General features: G+C 38.3%; 1 protein-coding gene and 2 non-coding genes across 4 annotated transcripts in view; 2 read left to right on the top strand and 1 right to left on the bottom strand.

The window, feature by feature from the left end:
* Positions 1-19569, top strand: part of LOC126236148 (CSC1-like protein 2) — a 208804-nt gene extending 189235 nt beyond the window's left edge. For both annotated transcript variants that reach the window (XM_049945233.1, XM_049945232.1), the window contains exons 13-16: positions 7083-7268; positions 13590-13726; positions 13903-14183; positions 17772-19569. In XM_049945233.1, the coding sequence (XP_049801190.1) occupies positions 7083-7268; positions 13590-13726; positions 13903-14183; positions 17772-18065 (898 nt within the window). In that variant the 3' untranslated portion in view covers positions 18066-19569. The remainder of the gene's footprint in view (positions 1-7082; positions 7269-13589; positions 13727-13902; positions 14184-17771) is intronic.
* Positions 10115-10189, bottom strand: Trnat-ugu (transfer RNA threonine (anticodon UGU)). Its single transcript has one exon. It is a non-coding gene; the product is annotated as a tRNA-Thr (tRNA).
* On the top strand, positions 10732-10806 carry Trnat-ugu (transfer RNA threonine (anticodon UGU)). Its single transcript has one exon. It is a non-coding gene; the product is annotated as a tRNA-Thr (tRNA).
* Positions 19570-19784: the final 215 nt, after the last annotated feature.

Raw genomic sequence — 19784 nt, 5'->3', positions numbered from 1 at the left:
GGAAGAAACCTGTACTTCGTGCATCTAGTACAAACAGAACAGGATTTTACAGTTGCCATTGTCTACCATGTCATGAACCATGAAAAGGATGCAAAATGAATGTAAGTAAAAACCACAACCATTTAGTAGTAAATAAATTGGATGTAAATGAGCTGCCAAGAATCACTATAGTTGTCATATCAAAACATGTACAATTAAATAATTTTATTTATATTAAAGACCACTGAAGATGTCTAGCACAGAAAGGTGAAACATGTTTGGTACACACAAATGAAACATTCAGTTGCAAAAATTGGAATTTTTGTTATCTGTGTGATAAAGACTAAAGAGATATACTGGAAGCACCAAAGAAACTGATATAGACATGCGTATTCAAATACAGGGATGTGTAAATAGGGAGAATATGGCACTGCAGTCAGCAATGGCTATATAAGACAAAAAGTGCCTGGCACAGGTGTTAGATTGGTTACTGTTGCTACAGTGACTGGTTATCAAAATTTTAGGAAGTTTGAACATGGTATTATAGTGAGCACATGAGCAATGGACATAGCATCTCAGAGGTAGTGAGGAAGAGGTGATTTTCCCATACAACCATTTCACGAGTGTACGGTGAATATCAGGAATCCAGTAAAACATCAGATCTCGGACATCACTGTGGGTGGAAAAAGATCCTACAAGAACAGGACCAACGATGACTGAAGTGAATCATTCAGTGTGACAGAAGTGCAACCCTTCCACAGATTGTTGCAGATTTCAGTGCTGGGCCATCAACAAGTGTCATTGTGTGAACCATTCGATGAAACATCATCGATATGGGCTTTTGCAGCCGAAGGCCCACTCGTGTTCTCTTGATGACTGCGTGACACACAACTGTACACCTCACATGGGCCCTTCAACACTGACACTGGGCTGTTGTTGACTGGAAACATGTTGTCTGCTTGAGTGAGTCTTGTTTCAAATTGTGTTGAGTGAATGGACGTGCACAGGTATTGAGACAACCTCATGAATCTATTGGCCCTGCATGTCAGCAGGGGTCTGTTCAAGCTGGTGGAGGCTCTGTAATGGTGTAGGGCATGTGCAGTTGGAGTGATATGGGACCCCTGATATGTCTAGATAAGACTCCTGTCTGATCACCTGCATCCATTCATGTCCATTGTGCATTCAGACGGACTTGGGCAATTCCAGCAGGACAATGCGATACCCCGCACATCCAGAATTGCTACAGAGTGGCTCCAGGAAAACTCTTCTGAGTTTAAAGACTTCTGCTGGCCACCAAACTCCCCAGACGTGAACATTATTGAGCATATCTGGGATGCCTTGCAACGTGCTGTCCAGAAGAGGTCTCCACCTCCCTTGTACTCTTATAGATTTATGGACAGCCCTATAGGGTTCATGGTGTCAGTTCCCTCCAGCACTACTTTGTTGAGTCTGTGCCACATCATGTCATGGTACTTCCGCGTGCTTTTGGGTGTCCTACACGATATAAGGCAAGTGTAACTGTTTCTTTTGGCTGTTCAGTGTAGAAGTAACTTCAGGTGTGCACCATCGAAATGTGCTAGGATCCTTGTTACTCGTGTTGTATGTTAGTGATATTGTAGACAATAGTAGTATGAACATCAGTTTTTACAGGTTATGGAGTTAGTTGCTGCCAGCCGGTGTGGCTGAGCGGTTATAGGTGCTTCGGTCTGGAACCACGCGACCTCTACGGTCGCAGGTTCGAATCCTGCCTCGGGCATGGATGTGTGTGATGTCCTTAGGTTAGTTATGTTTAAGTAGTTCTAAGTCTAGGGAACTGATGACCTCAGATGTTAAGTCCCATAGTGCTCAGAGCCATTTGAACCATTTTTTTATGGATTGCTTACAATAAGTACTATCTCAAAAAGCTGCAGAAATATTAAACCAGATCTGGATAAGATTTGAAACTGGCAGAAAGACTGGCAATTTTATTTAAATGTTCTGAAATGTAAAACTGTGCAGTTCACAAAATGAAAAATTCATAGTACCACATGACCTGAATATTAATGTCTCTCAGATGGTATCCATCATTTTGTACAAATACCCTTTGTGATAATTCATAGGGATATGAAATAGAATGATCACATGGAATCAGTCATAGGTGATCCTTCATTTGATTGGAAAAATGCAGTGATTTGGCAAATGAGATTGCTTACAGAACACTTATGCAACCCATCCCAGAATATTACTCAAGTCTGTGGGACACATACCAAATAGGACCAAGTGTGTTTATTGAATATATACGTTCAAATCTCTGCTTACAAAATGTTAAATAGTTGTGACAGGTGAGGAATGTAGAAATATAGTACAACCTTCTACGTATCACTCTCTTAGGGACAGCAAAGAGAAGATTACACTAAATATAGAACCCACAGATGTGCTTAAGGAATCATTCTTCCCACACTTCATACACTAGTGGAACGAGAAGAAATCTTAGTACATGGTACAGTGGAAAGTACTGTCTGCCACACACGTAAGTGCTTGGTAGGTGTAGTAGGGCATAGTTAGGTAGGTGTAGTGGGCATAGGTATTATGTTGTCCAATCTTTAATGTGGGAATGAGTCTTTGGACATAGTTAAAACTGTTACTAAACCAAAGTTCATAAATATTCATAGGCTACTTTTAAAGCTGCATCTAAAAGGTGACCAGAATTGTTAGATTTATGTCTGCTGGGAAGGTGGCATTATGCAGTAGATGGAGAAAGTTTAACTGTGGATTCAGATTTGAGGGACCTGATGGTTTAAGGAGATTTGGCAAGTTTATGTCTGTTGCAAATTAGTGAACAATTGTTAACTACATTTATTGGAACCTAATGTATTGACTCATATATGTTGATAAATAGACAATGTCATTATGTACTTGCTAAAATTAAGGAATTTCAGTGTAGACACTTTGCATTATGTAAATCCTCTCCTTCTACTGAATAAAGATGAACTCTTGGACTTTTGCAAATTATTTGCTAGTTAATTGGCAATGATTTTTTAGATTAATTGTTATCCAGCTTGTAGCACGAGTTTGTTGTGGATTTATAGATTAAAGAGCTGCCCTAAATTTGCATGGATGCACTCTATATGCACACTGCCACTTGAATGTTCATTTTCAGCATGTAGTATGCATCAGACATATTGAGAGAGACTCCGTAGCTCTAACTGATTTTCACAAGTTGAGAAATCTGTTGTGAAATGTATGAGAACAATTAAAACCTGATCCCTTTGCTTAGTTCCGGATAAGGGAATATATAGGAGTGCTGCAGATAAACATTTGAGCTGAGACCCCTCAAATCATAGTTGCTGTCTTCCTTGCTTCCAGCAGTTTTCAAAAGATGCAGAATATGGCACTGAAGGTTAACATTAAAGAACTTGCCATGAAAGGACAAGAGCATTGAATGAGTTAAATCCGCATCTATATCGTACTCCACAAGCCACTATATGGTGTGTGGCAGAGGGTACCTTGTACCACTACTAGTTACTTCCTTTCCTGTTCGTCTTGCAAATAAAATCAGGGGAAAAACTGCCTATATGCCTCTGTATGAGACCTAATTTCTTGTATCCTATCTTCGTCCTTACATGCAATATGTGTTGACAGCAGTAGAATTCAAATGCCAGCTCTCTAAATTTCCTTGGTGGTGTTTCTTGAAAAGAATGTTGTCTTTCCACCAGGGATTCCCCATTTGAGTTCCTGAAGCATGTCTGTAACACAGAAAGGGTATCATATTTTTAAGAAGCCAGTTGTAGTGGCAGTTTCTATGAGGCTAATAACATAAGTTCATGTAGTTTTAAATGCTTGGTGTTCCTGGCTGCATAACAAGCAGTTCAAGATAATAAGGGTAAAACAGTTTGTGAAGAGTTGCATAAATTAAGCATACACTCGAGCTGGTATGAAGAAAAGAAAAATTGCCCCATAACACATGCAGTTTCCACATTTGATATCAATTACAGTGCACAATGTTATATTATGACAGTTGTTGGGGCTCCATAAATTTTCCCATTGTAGTAGCTGAAGGCAGGTCTCCAGTTGGAACGCAACGTCATCTTGACACAGTATTTCGGTGGTCAACCTGGTCGCCATCTTCAGGTGAGTAAGCTGTTGCACTAAGTCACTAGAACTGAAATCAGACATGCAGCAGCAGCTCCTTTATACACCACCTGTAGGTCCACTGCGCTTGTGCGAACATAACTGCCCACCAGCACAAAGCACGACAGTGCACTAGTGGTGAAGATTTGCAGAAATGATAAACAGATAACAAACACTGCGTGCACCTTTAGATGATTTGGATTTGAGGAAGCAAGCCATTGGTAAAATTCCCTGCCATGCGGGAAAGCCTAAATTGGACAATCAATTTGTATGGTCCGGGATCAATGTGCGGAGCACCGTCGTCTCACACGTTTATTTCAGCCAGAAAAATGCGCAGTTGTATGATGAGACACAAGTGGTTGATCCTTCGTCACATTATTGGGACTGTGTAGTGAAAGAAGCTATTGAGATCTGGCTGTCCGACAATATTATAAACGTAGATGGGGGGTACTCTTTAAGTAAGAGCTGGAACCCTGTTTTGTCTGACATTAAAAAACAACAGTCTTTGTTTCAGCCATCAAATGGTGCCAACAGTGTTTGATATCAATTCACCATTTCTGTGAGTTTTTACCACCGGTACACTGTTGAGATTTGCACTGGTGGGCAGTTATGTTCGCGCACACATGGTGGACGTACAGGCGGTGTACAATGGACCTGCTGATGCATGTTTGATTTCAGTTCCAGCGAGTTAGTGTGACGGCTTACTCACCTGAAGATAGCAGTCGGGTGGGCCATGTCAAGATAATGATAATGTTCCGGCTGGAGACCAGATAGTCTTATCATGAATATCATGACAGTTGTTTTTAGAACAGAATGCATTTTGACATCATCATTTACTGAGGCAAATATGAACACACAGCTGAAATTGACACAGATTGACTGTAATTTGATAAAGAAGGCAGACATATACTAACTGCAGATTATATTCATAGTACATCTGACAGGAAGATTTGAATGACCTCCTCCTAAAAGAGTATTAGCTTCTTAAGAAGCTTATGTTGTTAATAATAACATAAGTTGTAGTTTTAAATGCTTGGTGTTCCTAGTTGCAATCGTACAAAGATCCCAAGATAATATGGATAAAATGTTTTGTGAAGTGTTTTATATAAAAGAATGACAAAGGAAAAGCAGAAGTTAAGCATATGCTCATGCTGGCATGAACAAAAGAAAATTGCCCTATAACACATGTAGTATTCCACATTTGATATCAGTAGTAGTGCTCAATGTTATACAGGGTGTTTCAGAAGTGATGGTCAATAATTCATGCACAAAAAGTACAGGCCATAAGAAGCTGAAAAGCTCCAATGAACATTAATTTGAGTTGGAAACAAACTGTGAATGTCCCTAGATACCGTGGTATTTATGTTGGTATCTCAAGGTTTTGGAAAGACTATCTGTTTATGCATGCACGACTACTTCCCTTTCCCCTTCCATGCACTGAGCCATACTGGCCTCACAATCAGTTATGAACATGAAGCCAGAGGTTACACCAATGAAGAGTATGCTGACATGCACTTCATGAATGGTGGCAAAGCGAATGGCAGTACCCTTGAGGATGCACGATTGTATGAAGAAACTTTTCCTCTCCACAGGCAGTGCAATAGGCATACATTTAACTGGTTACATCAGCACCTTAGAGGAACTGGGAGTTTTGCACAACATGTACGAGAAGGTTGACTAGATCCATAACACCTGATGTTGAGGAAAGGATGTTACACGTTGTACACGAACGTCCAAGTACTTAAACAAGGAGGATTGCTATGCGAGAGTGTCTCGTGAATCATAAGTGTGTGGCGGGATTTACATTGGGAAGTACTTTATCTGTATCATCTCCAGCAAATGCAAGATCTAAACAATGCACACTTTCCTCATAGAGACAATTTCTGCCATTTGGTGCAACAACATTGTACCCTGAATCCCCTGTTTGTAAGCAGTCTGTTTACAGAGGCTGGATTTACCTGTGACAGTATTTTTAACTACCATAACTGTCACATTTGGGCCAATGTTAATCCTAATGTTACACACACATCATGACATCACCAGCGTTATTCGTTGAACGCCTGGGCAGGACTGCTTGGAGACTGCACAACTGGACCATACTTCCTACCACAGATACTAACTGAACAGAGCGTATGCGGTTTCTTCAGACTGTTCTTCCAAATGTACATGATGATGTCCCACTGAACTAACACCTTAACATGTGATTCATGCACAACGGGTTTCCAGAATATTTCCATTTACAAGTGCGCTGGCTTCTAACTTGGATGTATGATCAACATTGGATAGGTAGACGAGGGCCTGTGCCATTACCTTAAAGGTTTCTGGATTTAAATTCCATGGATTTCTGTGTGTGGGGTCATGTCAAAAGCCTGGTCTACACTACTGAGATCAACTCTTGAGGATTTCTGCTTGCGGATTGAATCAGCCTTCCAGCATTTACAGAATTCCCCAGGACTGCCTGAGAGGATTCACAACTCATTTCAGAGATGAACTCTGTTTTGCATTCAGATGTATTGACATTATTTCAAATACCTACTTTAACATTTAGAGATGCCATGTGTTCCTAGACGTTGATGAGCTGCATAAGAAAATGTGTTACGGCTCAACAACGGTTGAATTGTGGACCCATGTTTATTGGGGCTTGTAGTTACTTTTGGCCTGTGCTTTCCACATGTGAATTATTAACCATCACTTTTGAAACACCCTGTATGATGAGTTGTTTTTACAACAGAAGTACGGTAACTGGGAAAATATATAAAAATCACTAAAGAAAAATGCTATAGGGACATTAATGGCATGGATAATGAGATATATAAATATTGTGGGGAAAGGGCACTCAGATTGCTGTAGAGAGAAGAGTGGCAGATAAACAATTAAAGAATTGTGATAATGGAATCAGAATGACAGATAAATGTTGAGATACTGCTGTGAATTGCATTTTCCATTTAAAGTATCTTTGTTGTGTACATCTAATTTCTTGTTCTTTGTTACAGTGCACAGGCATTTGTTGAATGGACACTATCAAGAAATGAAACTTATCGATGGAAGTGTGTGTTCCTGCCAGATAAGGGAGCATTCTTTGTTAACTACGTAATAACATCAGCATTTATTGGAACTGCTCTGGAACTAATAAGATTTCCTGAACTGATCATGTATGCAGTAAGACTGTGTTGGTCAAGGTAAGGATGCTTACAAGCTACAGTGGCTGTTTTCAAATTATGGAAATATGAACAGACTAAGACATAAAAAGGAATTAAACATTGACCTGTGAGTGGGCATCAATCTAAATTAATGGGCAAAGTTGAAAATTTGTGCTGCACTCGGATCTCCTGCTTATTAGGCAGATGCACTGACCACTGCACCATCCAGACACAGTGGGCATCACAAGTGCATGGACTACGCTAGCACTCCTCTTATCAGACCAAATTCTCAACTTACCACCCACTATGAATGTAGTGCCACTTGCCCTTTATTGTCATTTCTTCTGGGATTTCGCAGACTCCTGTAAGAGTTAGAGCTCTTCATTGGTAATGCACACCTGGCTCAAACTCTTACATGTATCAGTCAAATGCCGCGAGTAAAGAGGATAATGGGCAAGGGGCCTACATTCGTAGTGTGTGGATAAGTTGAGTCGTGTTAGGGTTGTCTATGCAGTTGTGATGACCACTGTGTCCAAATGGTGCAGTGGTCAGAACATCCGCCTAGTAAACAGGAGCTCAAGTTTGAATCCTGATCCGGCAAAAATTTTAAACTTTCCCCACTGATTTAAATCGATTAATTTTAAAATTTAAAACAGTCTTGATCACAATTCTGTTAAAGTATTTTTTTTAATTGGAGTGAGTGACCGGTTTCGACTCTATGAAAGAGTCGTCTTCATACTCCAGAGCAGTGGATGGACACTGCTAGACAAGTTCCTTCAACCCTCGATGCTCGTGTAACTACAGTCCAGCAGTCGTACAATGAAGGCTTTCATGACCAGATGTTTCAGCTGCTGAGAATTTTCTAGCAGTGTCCATCCACCGCTCTTGGAGTCTGAAGGTGACTCATTCGTAGAGTTGAAACCGGTCACTCATTCCAATTTAAAGAATACTTTAACAAGATTGTGATCAAGACTGTTTTAAATTTCAATTTTAACTACTTTTAAGATCACTGACTATGTTTTAAAAAATTTCAAAAATCTTATTTAAATCGATGGCCACTTGCAGCCAATGACTGTAATTCCATAGTGTTTTAATTCATAGTAGCAGATGGATCAAAATGGTGTATGTTCTTTTGGACAAGTGTGGAAAAACAGATACCACACATACTATTTTATGCTCATACACAATGAGCAGACTAAACTAAACAGAGGGTCAATTAAAGTGTGCTTTTCAGTCAATGGAAATGATTGGAAAATGCTCTGTATGAACTGCTTTGAAAATTGGTATTCTCATTAACTTCACTGTTGGCTTACGCGACATACAACACATTGCTTATTCCCAAATTATTATTGCACTTGGCAGCTAAATGCTTGCTTTTATGAGTTTTTCTGGGATATTAAACTGTATAGCTAACTAAGATCTTTACTTTTAGCCAGGAAACACTATATCAAAAGTCATAAGTACTTGGCAGAGGGTTCATCCGACCATCTTCAGACTATTTCTCTATTGTTCCACTCTCTAACAGTGCATGAGGAAAATGGACAGTTTTAAATCTTTCCTCGTGAACTCTGATTTCTCATTTTATTATGCTGAACATTTCTCGCTCTGTAGATGGGTGTCTACAAAATATTTTTACGTTTGGAGGAGAAAGTTATGATTGAAATTTTGTAAAGGATCTCACAGCAATTGAAAAATTAATTTGTTTTAACGATTACCATCTCAACTTGCATGTTGTATCTGTGACACTGTCTCCTCTATTTTGTCATAACACCAAATGAATCCTTCTTCAAGCTTCTCTGATCTCCATGAATCCTACCTGGTCTGGATCCCATACCAAGCAGTAATAATCCAGAAGAGGACAGACAAGTGTTACAAATGTATGGCTGCCAATGACACACAGTTTTTGGTGTATCTTACCCACAACATTCTCTGTGTGATTGTTCCAATTAAAGTTTTTCGTAACTGTAATCCCTATGTATTTAGTTGACCTGTCAGCCTCATTTTATTTTCCAGCAGAAAGTTTCAGCCTATAGTTTTGAGACAGAATGATAACAATATGAAACAGTAAAAATATTATCTTGGTTAAAGGCAGAGCTATGCTAAGGCTGAGGGAAGGAAATGATAAAATAGTAAAACAATTTAAGGATAAGTTTGACTAAATTAGTTGTGGATGTTCTGTAACACTAAAACAATATACCAAAACCAATATTTCAGCTCCTTTTGCAGTATTCATTAGGGCAACCAAACATCTAGGTTTGATGATAGTCTTCCCTATACATCACCTTACTGTAGTTGCCACATTGTGTCTGACATCACCATTCTGGAATGTAATTGAATGACCCAAAGTCATTGTGCCTGTGTAAAGGTGGTTGTACAGAAGGCTTATTGTCTGTGATACTCTAGCAGGTGATAATAAGAGAACTTTGAATCAGCAGTTTGTGACCAGGGAGTGTTTTCAAGCTGCAAGATGTGTCTGCATGGCTCTGCTTGATTATACTGTTGAAGCCAGGTTTTGAGGAGCTGTAGATTGACAAACACATGACCCATTGGAGGTACTGTTGGCAGCCGTGGTGTCAGCATTGTGTAACATTCTCCCTGTTCATGACACTTGGTCATTTAATTACTTAAATTCCCTCCCAGATTTTCTGACGCTACATTCATGTTCCCAATAAACATGTGTTTCTTGAAAACTAGTAAGTTAGCTATAGTGCAGGTGGACTTTGGCTGTTGCTATTTTTACTATATATGATGGTAGTATCTGTTCCCGAAAGAACAGTTACTGTGGATGACCATGCAGCTTTGCTAGAAATGAAATGATAATTAAATGGACACCCTAGCTGCAAACAGGCGTTGATGTACTTCATTGGGGACATGTTGAAAATGTGTGCCCCGACCGGGACTCGAACCCGGGATCTCCTGCTTACATGGCAGACGCTCTATCCATCTGAGCCACCGCGGGCACAGAGGATAGTGCGTCTGCAGGGACTTATCCCTTGCACGCTCCCCGTGAGATCCACATTCCCAACATGTCCACACCACTACATTCGTAGTGCGCCTAATAGATGTTTGCCCATCATACTCATTACTCGTGGCAGATTAATCTACCAAGTCCCGTACGAGTTCGGGCATAGCGTGTGCGTTCGCACAAGAAGGTCAATGGCCGGGAAGCCATATTTTAACTATATATGACGGTAGTATCTGTTCCCGAAAGAACAGTTACCAAAGCTGCATGGTCATCCACGGTAACTGTTCTTTCGGGAACAGATACTACCGTCATATATAGTTAAAATATGGCTTCCCGGCCATTGACCTTCTTGTGCGAACACACACACTGTGCCCGAACTCATACGGGACTTGGTAGATTAATCTGCCACGAGTAATGAGTATGATGGGCAAACATCTATTAGGCGCACTACGAATGTAGTGGTGTGGACATGTTGGGAATGTGGATCTCACAGGGAACATGCAAGGGATAAGTCCCTGCAGACGCACTATCCTCTGTGCCCGCGGTGGCTCAGATGGATAGAGCGTCTGCCATGTAAGCAGGAGATCCCGGGTTCGAGTCCCGGTCGGGGCACACATTTTCAACATGTCCTCAATGAAGTACATCAACGCCTGTTTGCAGCTAGGGTGTCCATTTAATTTGTTTGTAGCTAGGGTGTCCATTTAATTATCATTTCATTGTTGCTATTTTGTCATGTAGCCCAAATTACCTGTAATGTTTGTAGTCTAATATGCAAACGCTAGGTGTCTCCATCACTCCTTTCTTACCAAAGTTTGGAAATGTCTGTTGCACGGGGAGCATACAGTTCTTGTGGGCCTCATTAGAGCTCAGGATGTGGAGCTTCTCTGAAATATTGGCTTAATTGGTTTGTTGTGGAGCATCTTGACTATGTGGGCACAGACACACATCACTTGAGATAAGGGAGCAACAAGGAACTGTTCTTTATTTTTCTCCTGTGTCTTTGATGTACCTCACAGCTTGAAACTAAGCTAGTATATCAGACTGGTCACAAGATCAAACATCATTTTAGGCTTATGAAAGATTCAGTATATGCTCTTCATGGTGGGGGCATTTATGGACTTTGGTGTGAATGCAGTAACATTTTAATTGGTGAGACCAATTACCACGCACTTGCAGGAGCATGAAAGTGGTGTGTGTGACTTGGGCACCACTGTAGATTGGCAATAGCTGAAAATCACTTGCACTGTAGTTGCTTTTGATTTTCTTGAAGCCCATGTGCTCTCTTGGGAGCCATAAATGCAGAAAATGCTTAATGCTATTCTCATTCCCCACTGGGACAATCTGCTTGGTCTATGTACTATATATGTAGAAATACTTTCCAACACTGATGCAGTGGCTGCTTGATATTCTCACACAGCCAGAGTCAGTGGCTTCTTCCTTGCATTAAATGAGCTGCTTTCAGCTATACAACAAAGCACAGCTTTGAGTTGATAGTACTGTCGTAGGAACTGCTCAGTTCAACCTCATTTATGCTGTTCCTGATGTTGTGTAATATTGAAATAGTGACTCTTCTTCCTATTGTATTAGCTTATCTTTCTTAATAAATGAACTATTAGTACAAAAGATTCAGTTTTATCATTGTTTAGTTCCATCAGATTATGATTGTGCAGTGAAATACTTAATATTTATTTAATGAAACTAGATTTGAAGTTACATATTGAGGTTTTTTTAAGACTTGTGGTCAGAGATCCAGTAATAAGAGTAAAACTAAATACTTAAACAAGCACATTCAAATTATGAGGTCTCTTCTAAAAATTCTGGAACATTCGTAATTTCATGCCACTGGTGTACTGGAATGACATGCAGTTGGCATACCTGGACACACCTGTGTTAAATTTGTAACTGCCAGAAGTTTCATTGTTGTATATCTGTTAATGTTCAGTGCTATAGTGAGTAGAACGTTGTGTTACACAGTTTGTGAATTTCAAGATTGCAGAGTTAGAGGAGTAATGCGTCTGCATTAAATTTTGCCTGAAACTCAAGAAAACCGATACAGCAACACACCAAATGATGCAGGAAGCCTGCAGTGAGGAGTACTTAAGCCATATTCGGTGTTATAAATGGTTCAAATGGTTTAAAAATAACCAGACAGAAGTTAAAGATGATCCTATTTCAGGACACCCTTCAATGTTTACTGATGACACTCGTGTCGGGAATGTCAACAAAATTATGCATGCCAATTGAAGACTGATGGTCCAAGAGATTGCAGGAGACAGTGACATTTCAGTTGGATCATGTCATGAAATCATGTGAGAAGGAAATGGCCTGAAATGTGGCGAGACAATTCATGGCTCTTGCATCACAGTAACACACCTGCATATTCGCCCCTGTGGTGTGTGACTATTGCACAAAACACACAACCACTGTGCTGCCACATCCTCCACACCGTCTAGGCCTGGCCCCTTCAGTCTTTTTCTTTAATCTCCTGAGTTGAAAGCCTCATTGAAAGGACAAAAATTGTAACAGTAGGTGAGGTAAAAGACAATTCACAGAAAGCACTTCACACGATCCAGCCACAGGCATACCAAGACATCTTCTGGAAGTGGAAATGGCATTGGGAATGGTGCACAATTGTGACAAGGGTATTTCTAAGGAGACCATGCACAATAAGTAGAAGGCAAGCGTAGAAAAATGTTGAGGGTGAACGCCAGAATTTTTTGAGTGGACCTCATATGTTTCGGCTATTTCTTTAATTATGTTAACTTACTGCTTTACTATTTCTTTTGTACTTATTACAGTGAGAAGGCAATGAAGTATAAATTTAATTCTGCTGCAAACTGTTTTGTCAATGAAAGTCAGTGGCATATTGAGAGCTATTGTGATTTCTAGACAGCAGTCCATTTAATTTAATTTAATTTAATTTAATTTAATTACAGTTTTGTAGACTTCACATTTGTTCTTAATTTTTTTGTTGAGATGCAATCACTTTTTCTCGCCATTATAGTAATAATTAATTAAGTGTAATTTATGTTACACATGCAGAATTCAAAAAAGCATCTGTGTCTGGAAGTTTAAACCATTGTAAAAGATAGAATTTAGTAATGTTTAATTTAAGATATTTAATGTACTTACTATGGATGCAGCTTGTGCTTTCCTTTCAGTAGACGATATCACACAAATTAAATACAGAAATGATTTTCAAATTAGGCTGCAGTATCCCTTCATGCATGAAAACTCTTAAGAGTGAGGTGTGTGTGTGTGTGTGTGTGTGTGTGTGTGTGTGTGTGTGTGTGTGTGTGTTGTTTATAGTTATATTAATGTCAGTCTTGTGCTTTGCCATAGAATACAGACGAGGTGTAAAAAGAATAATTCTCAACATAATTTTATTATTTCAGGTCGAAAGCAGAAAGTGCAAGTGTTCGGAAAGCTATCTTCTACGAATTTCCGTTTGGGGTTCAGTATGCTTGGACACTACTGATCTTTGCCACAACAGTTATATACAGTTTACCTTGTCCACTAATCACACCATGTGGTAATTAATTGTGTACTTACTAGGTTAAACTAAATTTACTGTTATGTATGAACTTCAGGTAATCTTACGTCTGTCATTTTTAATGTTTTATTGCATTAAATTACATTGGAAATGTGCAACAGTCGAGCAATTGCGTACATGCACATTTATAATCAGATACTTTTGTACAATTTCAGGTCTTTTATACATGGTGCTAAAGCATTTTGTTGATCGTTACAACATATACTGGGCATATGGGCCATCAAAAATCAGTTCACGCATACATGCATCAGCCATAAATATTGTAATATTTTCAATTTCATTGCTGCAGCTGAGTTTTGTTATGCTGTCATACATAAGGAACGGCTTCAGGGACATCACAATTTATTCTGCAGTTGGGTTTTTCATTACAATTGTGTTTTTGTGGACACAGGTAGTGTTCCACTGCTGCAAGGGTTTCAGTCCTATATCTTATCAGGTGAGGTTATAAAAATATATATTAACCTGGTATTAAGTTTTTTTAGATTTATGACACTTATTTCAATGTGATTACTATTTCTTCTCTTTTCTTTTCTCTGGTACTGTCTTCATTTTATGACTTGGGCTACATGAACATCTACAACAAAATATAGTTGTAAGAAAACTTTCTATTTACCAAGCAGCAGAAATAGGAGACAGGTACATTGAGATAGCCACAAAAGTGCTAAAGATTGAAAACTGTTGCTTGTTTCTGTTACAAAGAAGGCCAAAGGAAACAACACTAATTACAAACTAAAGAATTCACTGAGGTCCCTGCATGAACAGAAACACAAGCAGGTAGGTTAAGAGACAAATTAAAAGGAATGCCTCAACCAGTAAGTAAGGATTGACACACTGCACAGTCAAGAGAAAGACAACTAGGGTAACAGAAGCTTAGATGGGAGGATGAACAGGAGCAGCAAATAGTAGAGAAAAACTGAAGGAAAAATATGTAAGAGGAGCAACAAAATATATGTGTGTGAAACAAAAAGAAATCAAACTGTGGGAAGTCCAGGTTGGAATATAAACAATATTATGAAAAGGAAATCTCGGTACACACCGTAAAGATGACATATTGAGTTGCAGACAGGCACCATGAAAGACTGTTACACATTGAGCTTTTTGCCAAAGCCTTCTTCAGAAAAGAAAACACACACATTGCCACCAGAAAGCACACCTCGCGCACACCTGACCATCATCTCCATCTGCTCGGGCCAGAATGCCATTCTGATCTAAAGGGGACAGAATGTGTGTGTGTGTGTGTGTGTGTGTGTGTGTGTGTGTGTGTGTGTGTTTGCTGCTCAATGTGTCATTTTTATGGTGAGTAGCAATCTGTCCTTTTCATAACACCGAAAAAAAAATCAAATTATGGCAATTGCAGTGAGGAAGTTTCAGATGAAACAGTTGTAACTGTCCTCAACTTACTCATCAGTGCCTCGCCTAAACTGTTAAGGACAGAAGCTTGAAATTTGAAGGTGTATACTGTAGGCATTACTTAAGAAGGGATTTTTTTGAAATTATGTCCCCAAGCAGGTGAAATAGGGGATGGAAGGTTTCCTTAAAATATGTCACTATTAAAGCAGTTTTGAAGTTATAACTGTGAAAATTATTATTTTGTTTTTTAGTCAAAATAAAAAAATGCATGGTTCAGAATTTTTGGAAATATAACCCCTGTGGAGGTGAAATGCTTTGGAAATAAATCATTATTAAAGAACTACTTAAGCATTTTCAAAGCTACATTTATGAAAATTGCTGTTTGACAACCCCCAAGTAGGCTGAAATAAGGGATTGAAATTTGTATGAAAACATTGTTATATTAAAATATTTTTAAAGCTAATCAATGAAAATTGGTGTTTGACTTCTAAATAAATGTGTTTTATGGAACGAAAGTTTCTGCGGAAATATCATGACAAGAACTCAAAAGACAGAATTAAAAAAGACCTCCTACACCAGCTACGACAATTGCTTTTAGATCAGAAGTACTTATAGAAAAGACTATGCTTCTATGACCTTAATTAGCATGAAAAGATTAGGTGATGTTGCAATTTGTGAACAACATAAGTATTAAACTGAAGTAAAAAAAATATAAATAAATAAATAAATAAATCTGTACAGATTTCAGTATTTAGGGCATGACAGGCAGGATCATTCGATGCAAGAAAAAAAAGTACAGTAAACATGGATTCTAAAATGCATACATACTGTGAGCACTACTTCATTAGAAGAGATGTTTTACAGGAGTGGAGATGAACAAGTGCCCATAGCTCTTAAGGTATGCATTTTACAGCCCATGTTTGCTACTAGGATTTCTTGCTTTGAATGATCATCTCTGTCATATCCCTGAATGTTGACCATTTCTCCTGGGACACTGTATTGTTTGCAGTGTTCCAAAAAGGATTTTCAACGAGCATTACAGAAAAACTGTTAAAGATAATGAAATGATTTAAATGTCGAATTGAAGGGAAAATTAAATTTCTTTCTTCATACACCAGCAATTCAGGCATATCAAGATAAATTATGCCTACAATTGTGGTTTTTTTGTGACAATTAACACAGTCATTTGTATGGAATGTTGCGTTATTTGAAAACAGCACTTGTTTAAGAAAATTTGGATTGTTATAAATTTCATTTAATATTAAACTGGTGAAGCTTGTACACTTAGGGCGATTGCTCAGTTTTCTATCTTGTCTAACCTGAATGTTGTTGGCAAGCAGTCATAGCCTTTTATAAATGACATTGAAAAGTGTTTGGTATGTTCAACTGATGACTTCGTCAAGCAAGAGATTTTTTTTCAGTCTTCTGATATAAGAGTGCATGATTTCACCATTTGTCTTCACTTGCCGTCAGCTGGCTTTACAACACACTTCCTGTGTCTCGAAACTGGTTGACCTGTCAGGTACATTTTGTCCTGGATAAGTTTCCGAAAAGCAGTGCTGCACACTAATAGTTGATTTAAACTCAGCATACCCAAGAACCACTGTGCATTCTGTTGCACTGTCAACATCGTACTGGGGTGTGTCACATGCCAGTAGACAACTCCTTGCATATGTCAAGGTTAAGACTCATACGACACAATAAATAGAACAGTTATATTCTCTTAAGTTGAACAAATTTCAGTAGCACTTTTTCAAAATCCCAGCATCCTTTTTTTAACATCCTGCTTATATATAAATCCAAATGTAACTCTTGTTATGTTTCCATGACTACGGCATTGAAATGATTTCAATTAAATTTGGTATGAGTATAGCTTGAACCCCAAGGAAGAATGTAGGCTACTCTAAAAAGCTCCTAAGAGGTTGGGAATGGAACATATTTCTTTACATCAACAAACATAAACAGTGTTAAAAAACTATTAAATTTGTTGCATAATGTGGAAGTCATATAATGTACAGCTACTTCGATAGCACATTGCGTAGATGTGCATTCCAGCCAACACCCCTCCACACACAAACCACTCGACAGTGATGCTGCATGTAGCAATGCACCTTGCGTTGGAGCAGTGGGGGTCGGGAGTGGGGAGAATGCATATAATGAGCTATGTGTACCTGAACAAGCAGCCACACAAGGACAGCTCACATCATTCTGCATACTATAGCTTACTCACCATAACAAAATTACTGGCATTAAAGTGCAGCTACGGTAGGTAGGTGTGGTGTGGGGGGGAGGGAGAGGGAGAGTGGGAGGGAGAGGGAGAGAGAGACTTATATAAAACTTATTATATTTTCAGTTGATGAAAATAGAAAATGTTGGATGTATATTCTAACTCTTATTTTTTCATTGGTGTTAATACTAGTTTACTTTCATATGTGACAGAAAATGGCAAAGTGAATTACTTTAACAACTTTTATGTACATGACTTTCATGAAATTGTAAAGTAATGCTGTCAGGTATTCTCCTCAATATGGTCTGTTAATCATTTGTAGTTTATCAGCTAGATGATAGTGGTCCTAATGTGATTGCATTGTTTTGACATATACATTTTTGTTGCTACTGTTTGTCAGTGTTTAGTATGAGAAAGTGAAGCTCACAAATTTTACAATTTTTACAGAATGGCACGCACAACAATTGGCAGTCTCCCAGTTCTTCAACACACACAAGCCCTGAGCACAACAGTGGAAATGGGACAGTTCACACATCCCAGCACCGCTTTGTTCCAGCTGTTCTTCGGCCCTCTGTTTTAAGGCAACCAGATGTTGTGAGTGTGCAGACACCTGCTGAGGGAATATCAGTTTTGAGGAGGACGTATGGCACTGGTTCACCAGATGGGCCAGCAGCTCTAACGTCGCCTGACCATATACTACTTTATCAGGATTATGAGGGCGGGCATGGTGCTGAAGTGTAGCCTATGGGTTCTGGACCCTACTAGTTTATATTGTTACTAGTCTAGATACAAGTTTTAATATGTCACAGAAGAATAAATAGTTCCATATACTTCAGAGATTGCTGAAGAATTAGTACACTGGCAAGCAGTGGTATTTTGATGTCTATGATCTCTGTTTCCTATATCTTTCTTATAAATTTTTTTATGAAGATTGTGAATGCTAATTTTGGACGAAGATATTGAGGAAAGCATATTTTGGATTTTGGGGGGGTGTATTATGTACCTGCACTGTCAAACGTTTCTTTATGCATTTATTCATGGTGCTATCTGAACTTTTAATTGCATTACACTATCTGGATTTTTGCATCAGCTTAATTATCTGCATGGTTTTTAATGTTTTTAGTACGGACAGTGGAACTGAAGCAGTGAAGTTATGGTTACCTATCTTAAAGTAACGCTCTCATCCTTCAGTGTTAGGTTTTGGATAATTTTTAATTAATTCAATGACTGATACCAAATATTTTGACATTTTAAAACATTTACTTTGTGAGTGAAAGCTCAGTGTGTTTATTTTGGACTTTAACATGTTAAAACACTAATTTAAAAGTTGGGTTCAACAACTCAGTTTTGTAGGTTAGTGCCTTCACTACACATCAGTTTGATCATTGTAGTGTCAGTGGCTCTTAATTTATGTGCCAGTATTGTTTATAGTGGCGGCTAATGCTTACCAGACATTTAAACAGTAAAACTGACATTCAGTATTTACCAAAGTGGTACTGAAACTAACTTTTTCAAGTCATAAGTATCACACAATGAACAGTAAGGTGATCTCTGATTACCTGTAAAATTATTGTGGGGTGTCTGACACAAAAATATATTACCATTAAATGTAGTTTGCTCCGTCTCCTGTTTGTGTGCATAAAATGTATTGTGGGATATCATTATTGTCTCTCTTGTGATACAGACTGACTGAAAAGTAATGTGCTGTGTTTATTACATTATTATATTGTATATTTATTAATAAATTTAAGAATTATATTTATGATAATAATTCCTTATTGTAATAGATTTGTAAACACTACAAAATATAGTATTGTCCACAGATCATAATTGCTATGAACGTACTGAAATATAGCATTAACTATAACTTGTTCCATTTAATATAAAACATCAAACACTCAGATTTCAAGTAAAACATTTTTATGATATCTTTATTTAATCATAGAACTTCATTGTTTTATGAAAAATTGTGGAAATACCGTAGTTAGAATTGCATCTAAGTATCAGCACTAATTACTTTCACAGGGGTTTTGTAATGAACCTCTGAAAACGAACAGCACAGAAATATAAACACAATAAGAAATAAAATAAAGGCACTCTCCAAATGCCAGGAATAGAGAAAATATGGGGAAACGTGTGTGTGTTTTCGAAAGTTTTGTGTTTTGGTCAGTTTTTTCTACTATCGGGCAACAACAACGAAATGTGACTAGTCTTCAAGCTTAAATAAAGCACCTCGTTGCTATGACATTTGTAGAATTTTTTTGTGAACAATGTCCCTTTTTAACCTGATGAGTTTAGTATTTCCGCTGTTCCTCATATCTTTATCTCTCTCTCTCTCTCTCTCTCTCTCTCTCTCTCTCTCTCTCTCTCTAAATTCTACAAGGGTTGGAACTTTAATTGTGGCAACTATTTATATACAATTTATACAAATTGGACACATGTTTAAAGTTTTACTGTCAT

The sequence above is a fragment of the Schistocerca nitens genome, chromosome 2, assembly GCF_023898315.1.
Source record: "Schistocerca nitens isolate TAMUIC-IGC-003100 chromosome 2, iqSchNite1.1, whole genome shotgun sequence".
Taxonomy (NCBI): domain Eukaryota; kingdom Metazoa; phylum Arthropoda; class Insecta; order Orthoptera; family Acrididae; genus Schistocerca; species Schistocerca nitens.
The sequence above is the reverse complement of the archived record's forward strand: the minus strand, read 5'-3'. Positions and strand labels throughout refer to the sequence as shown.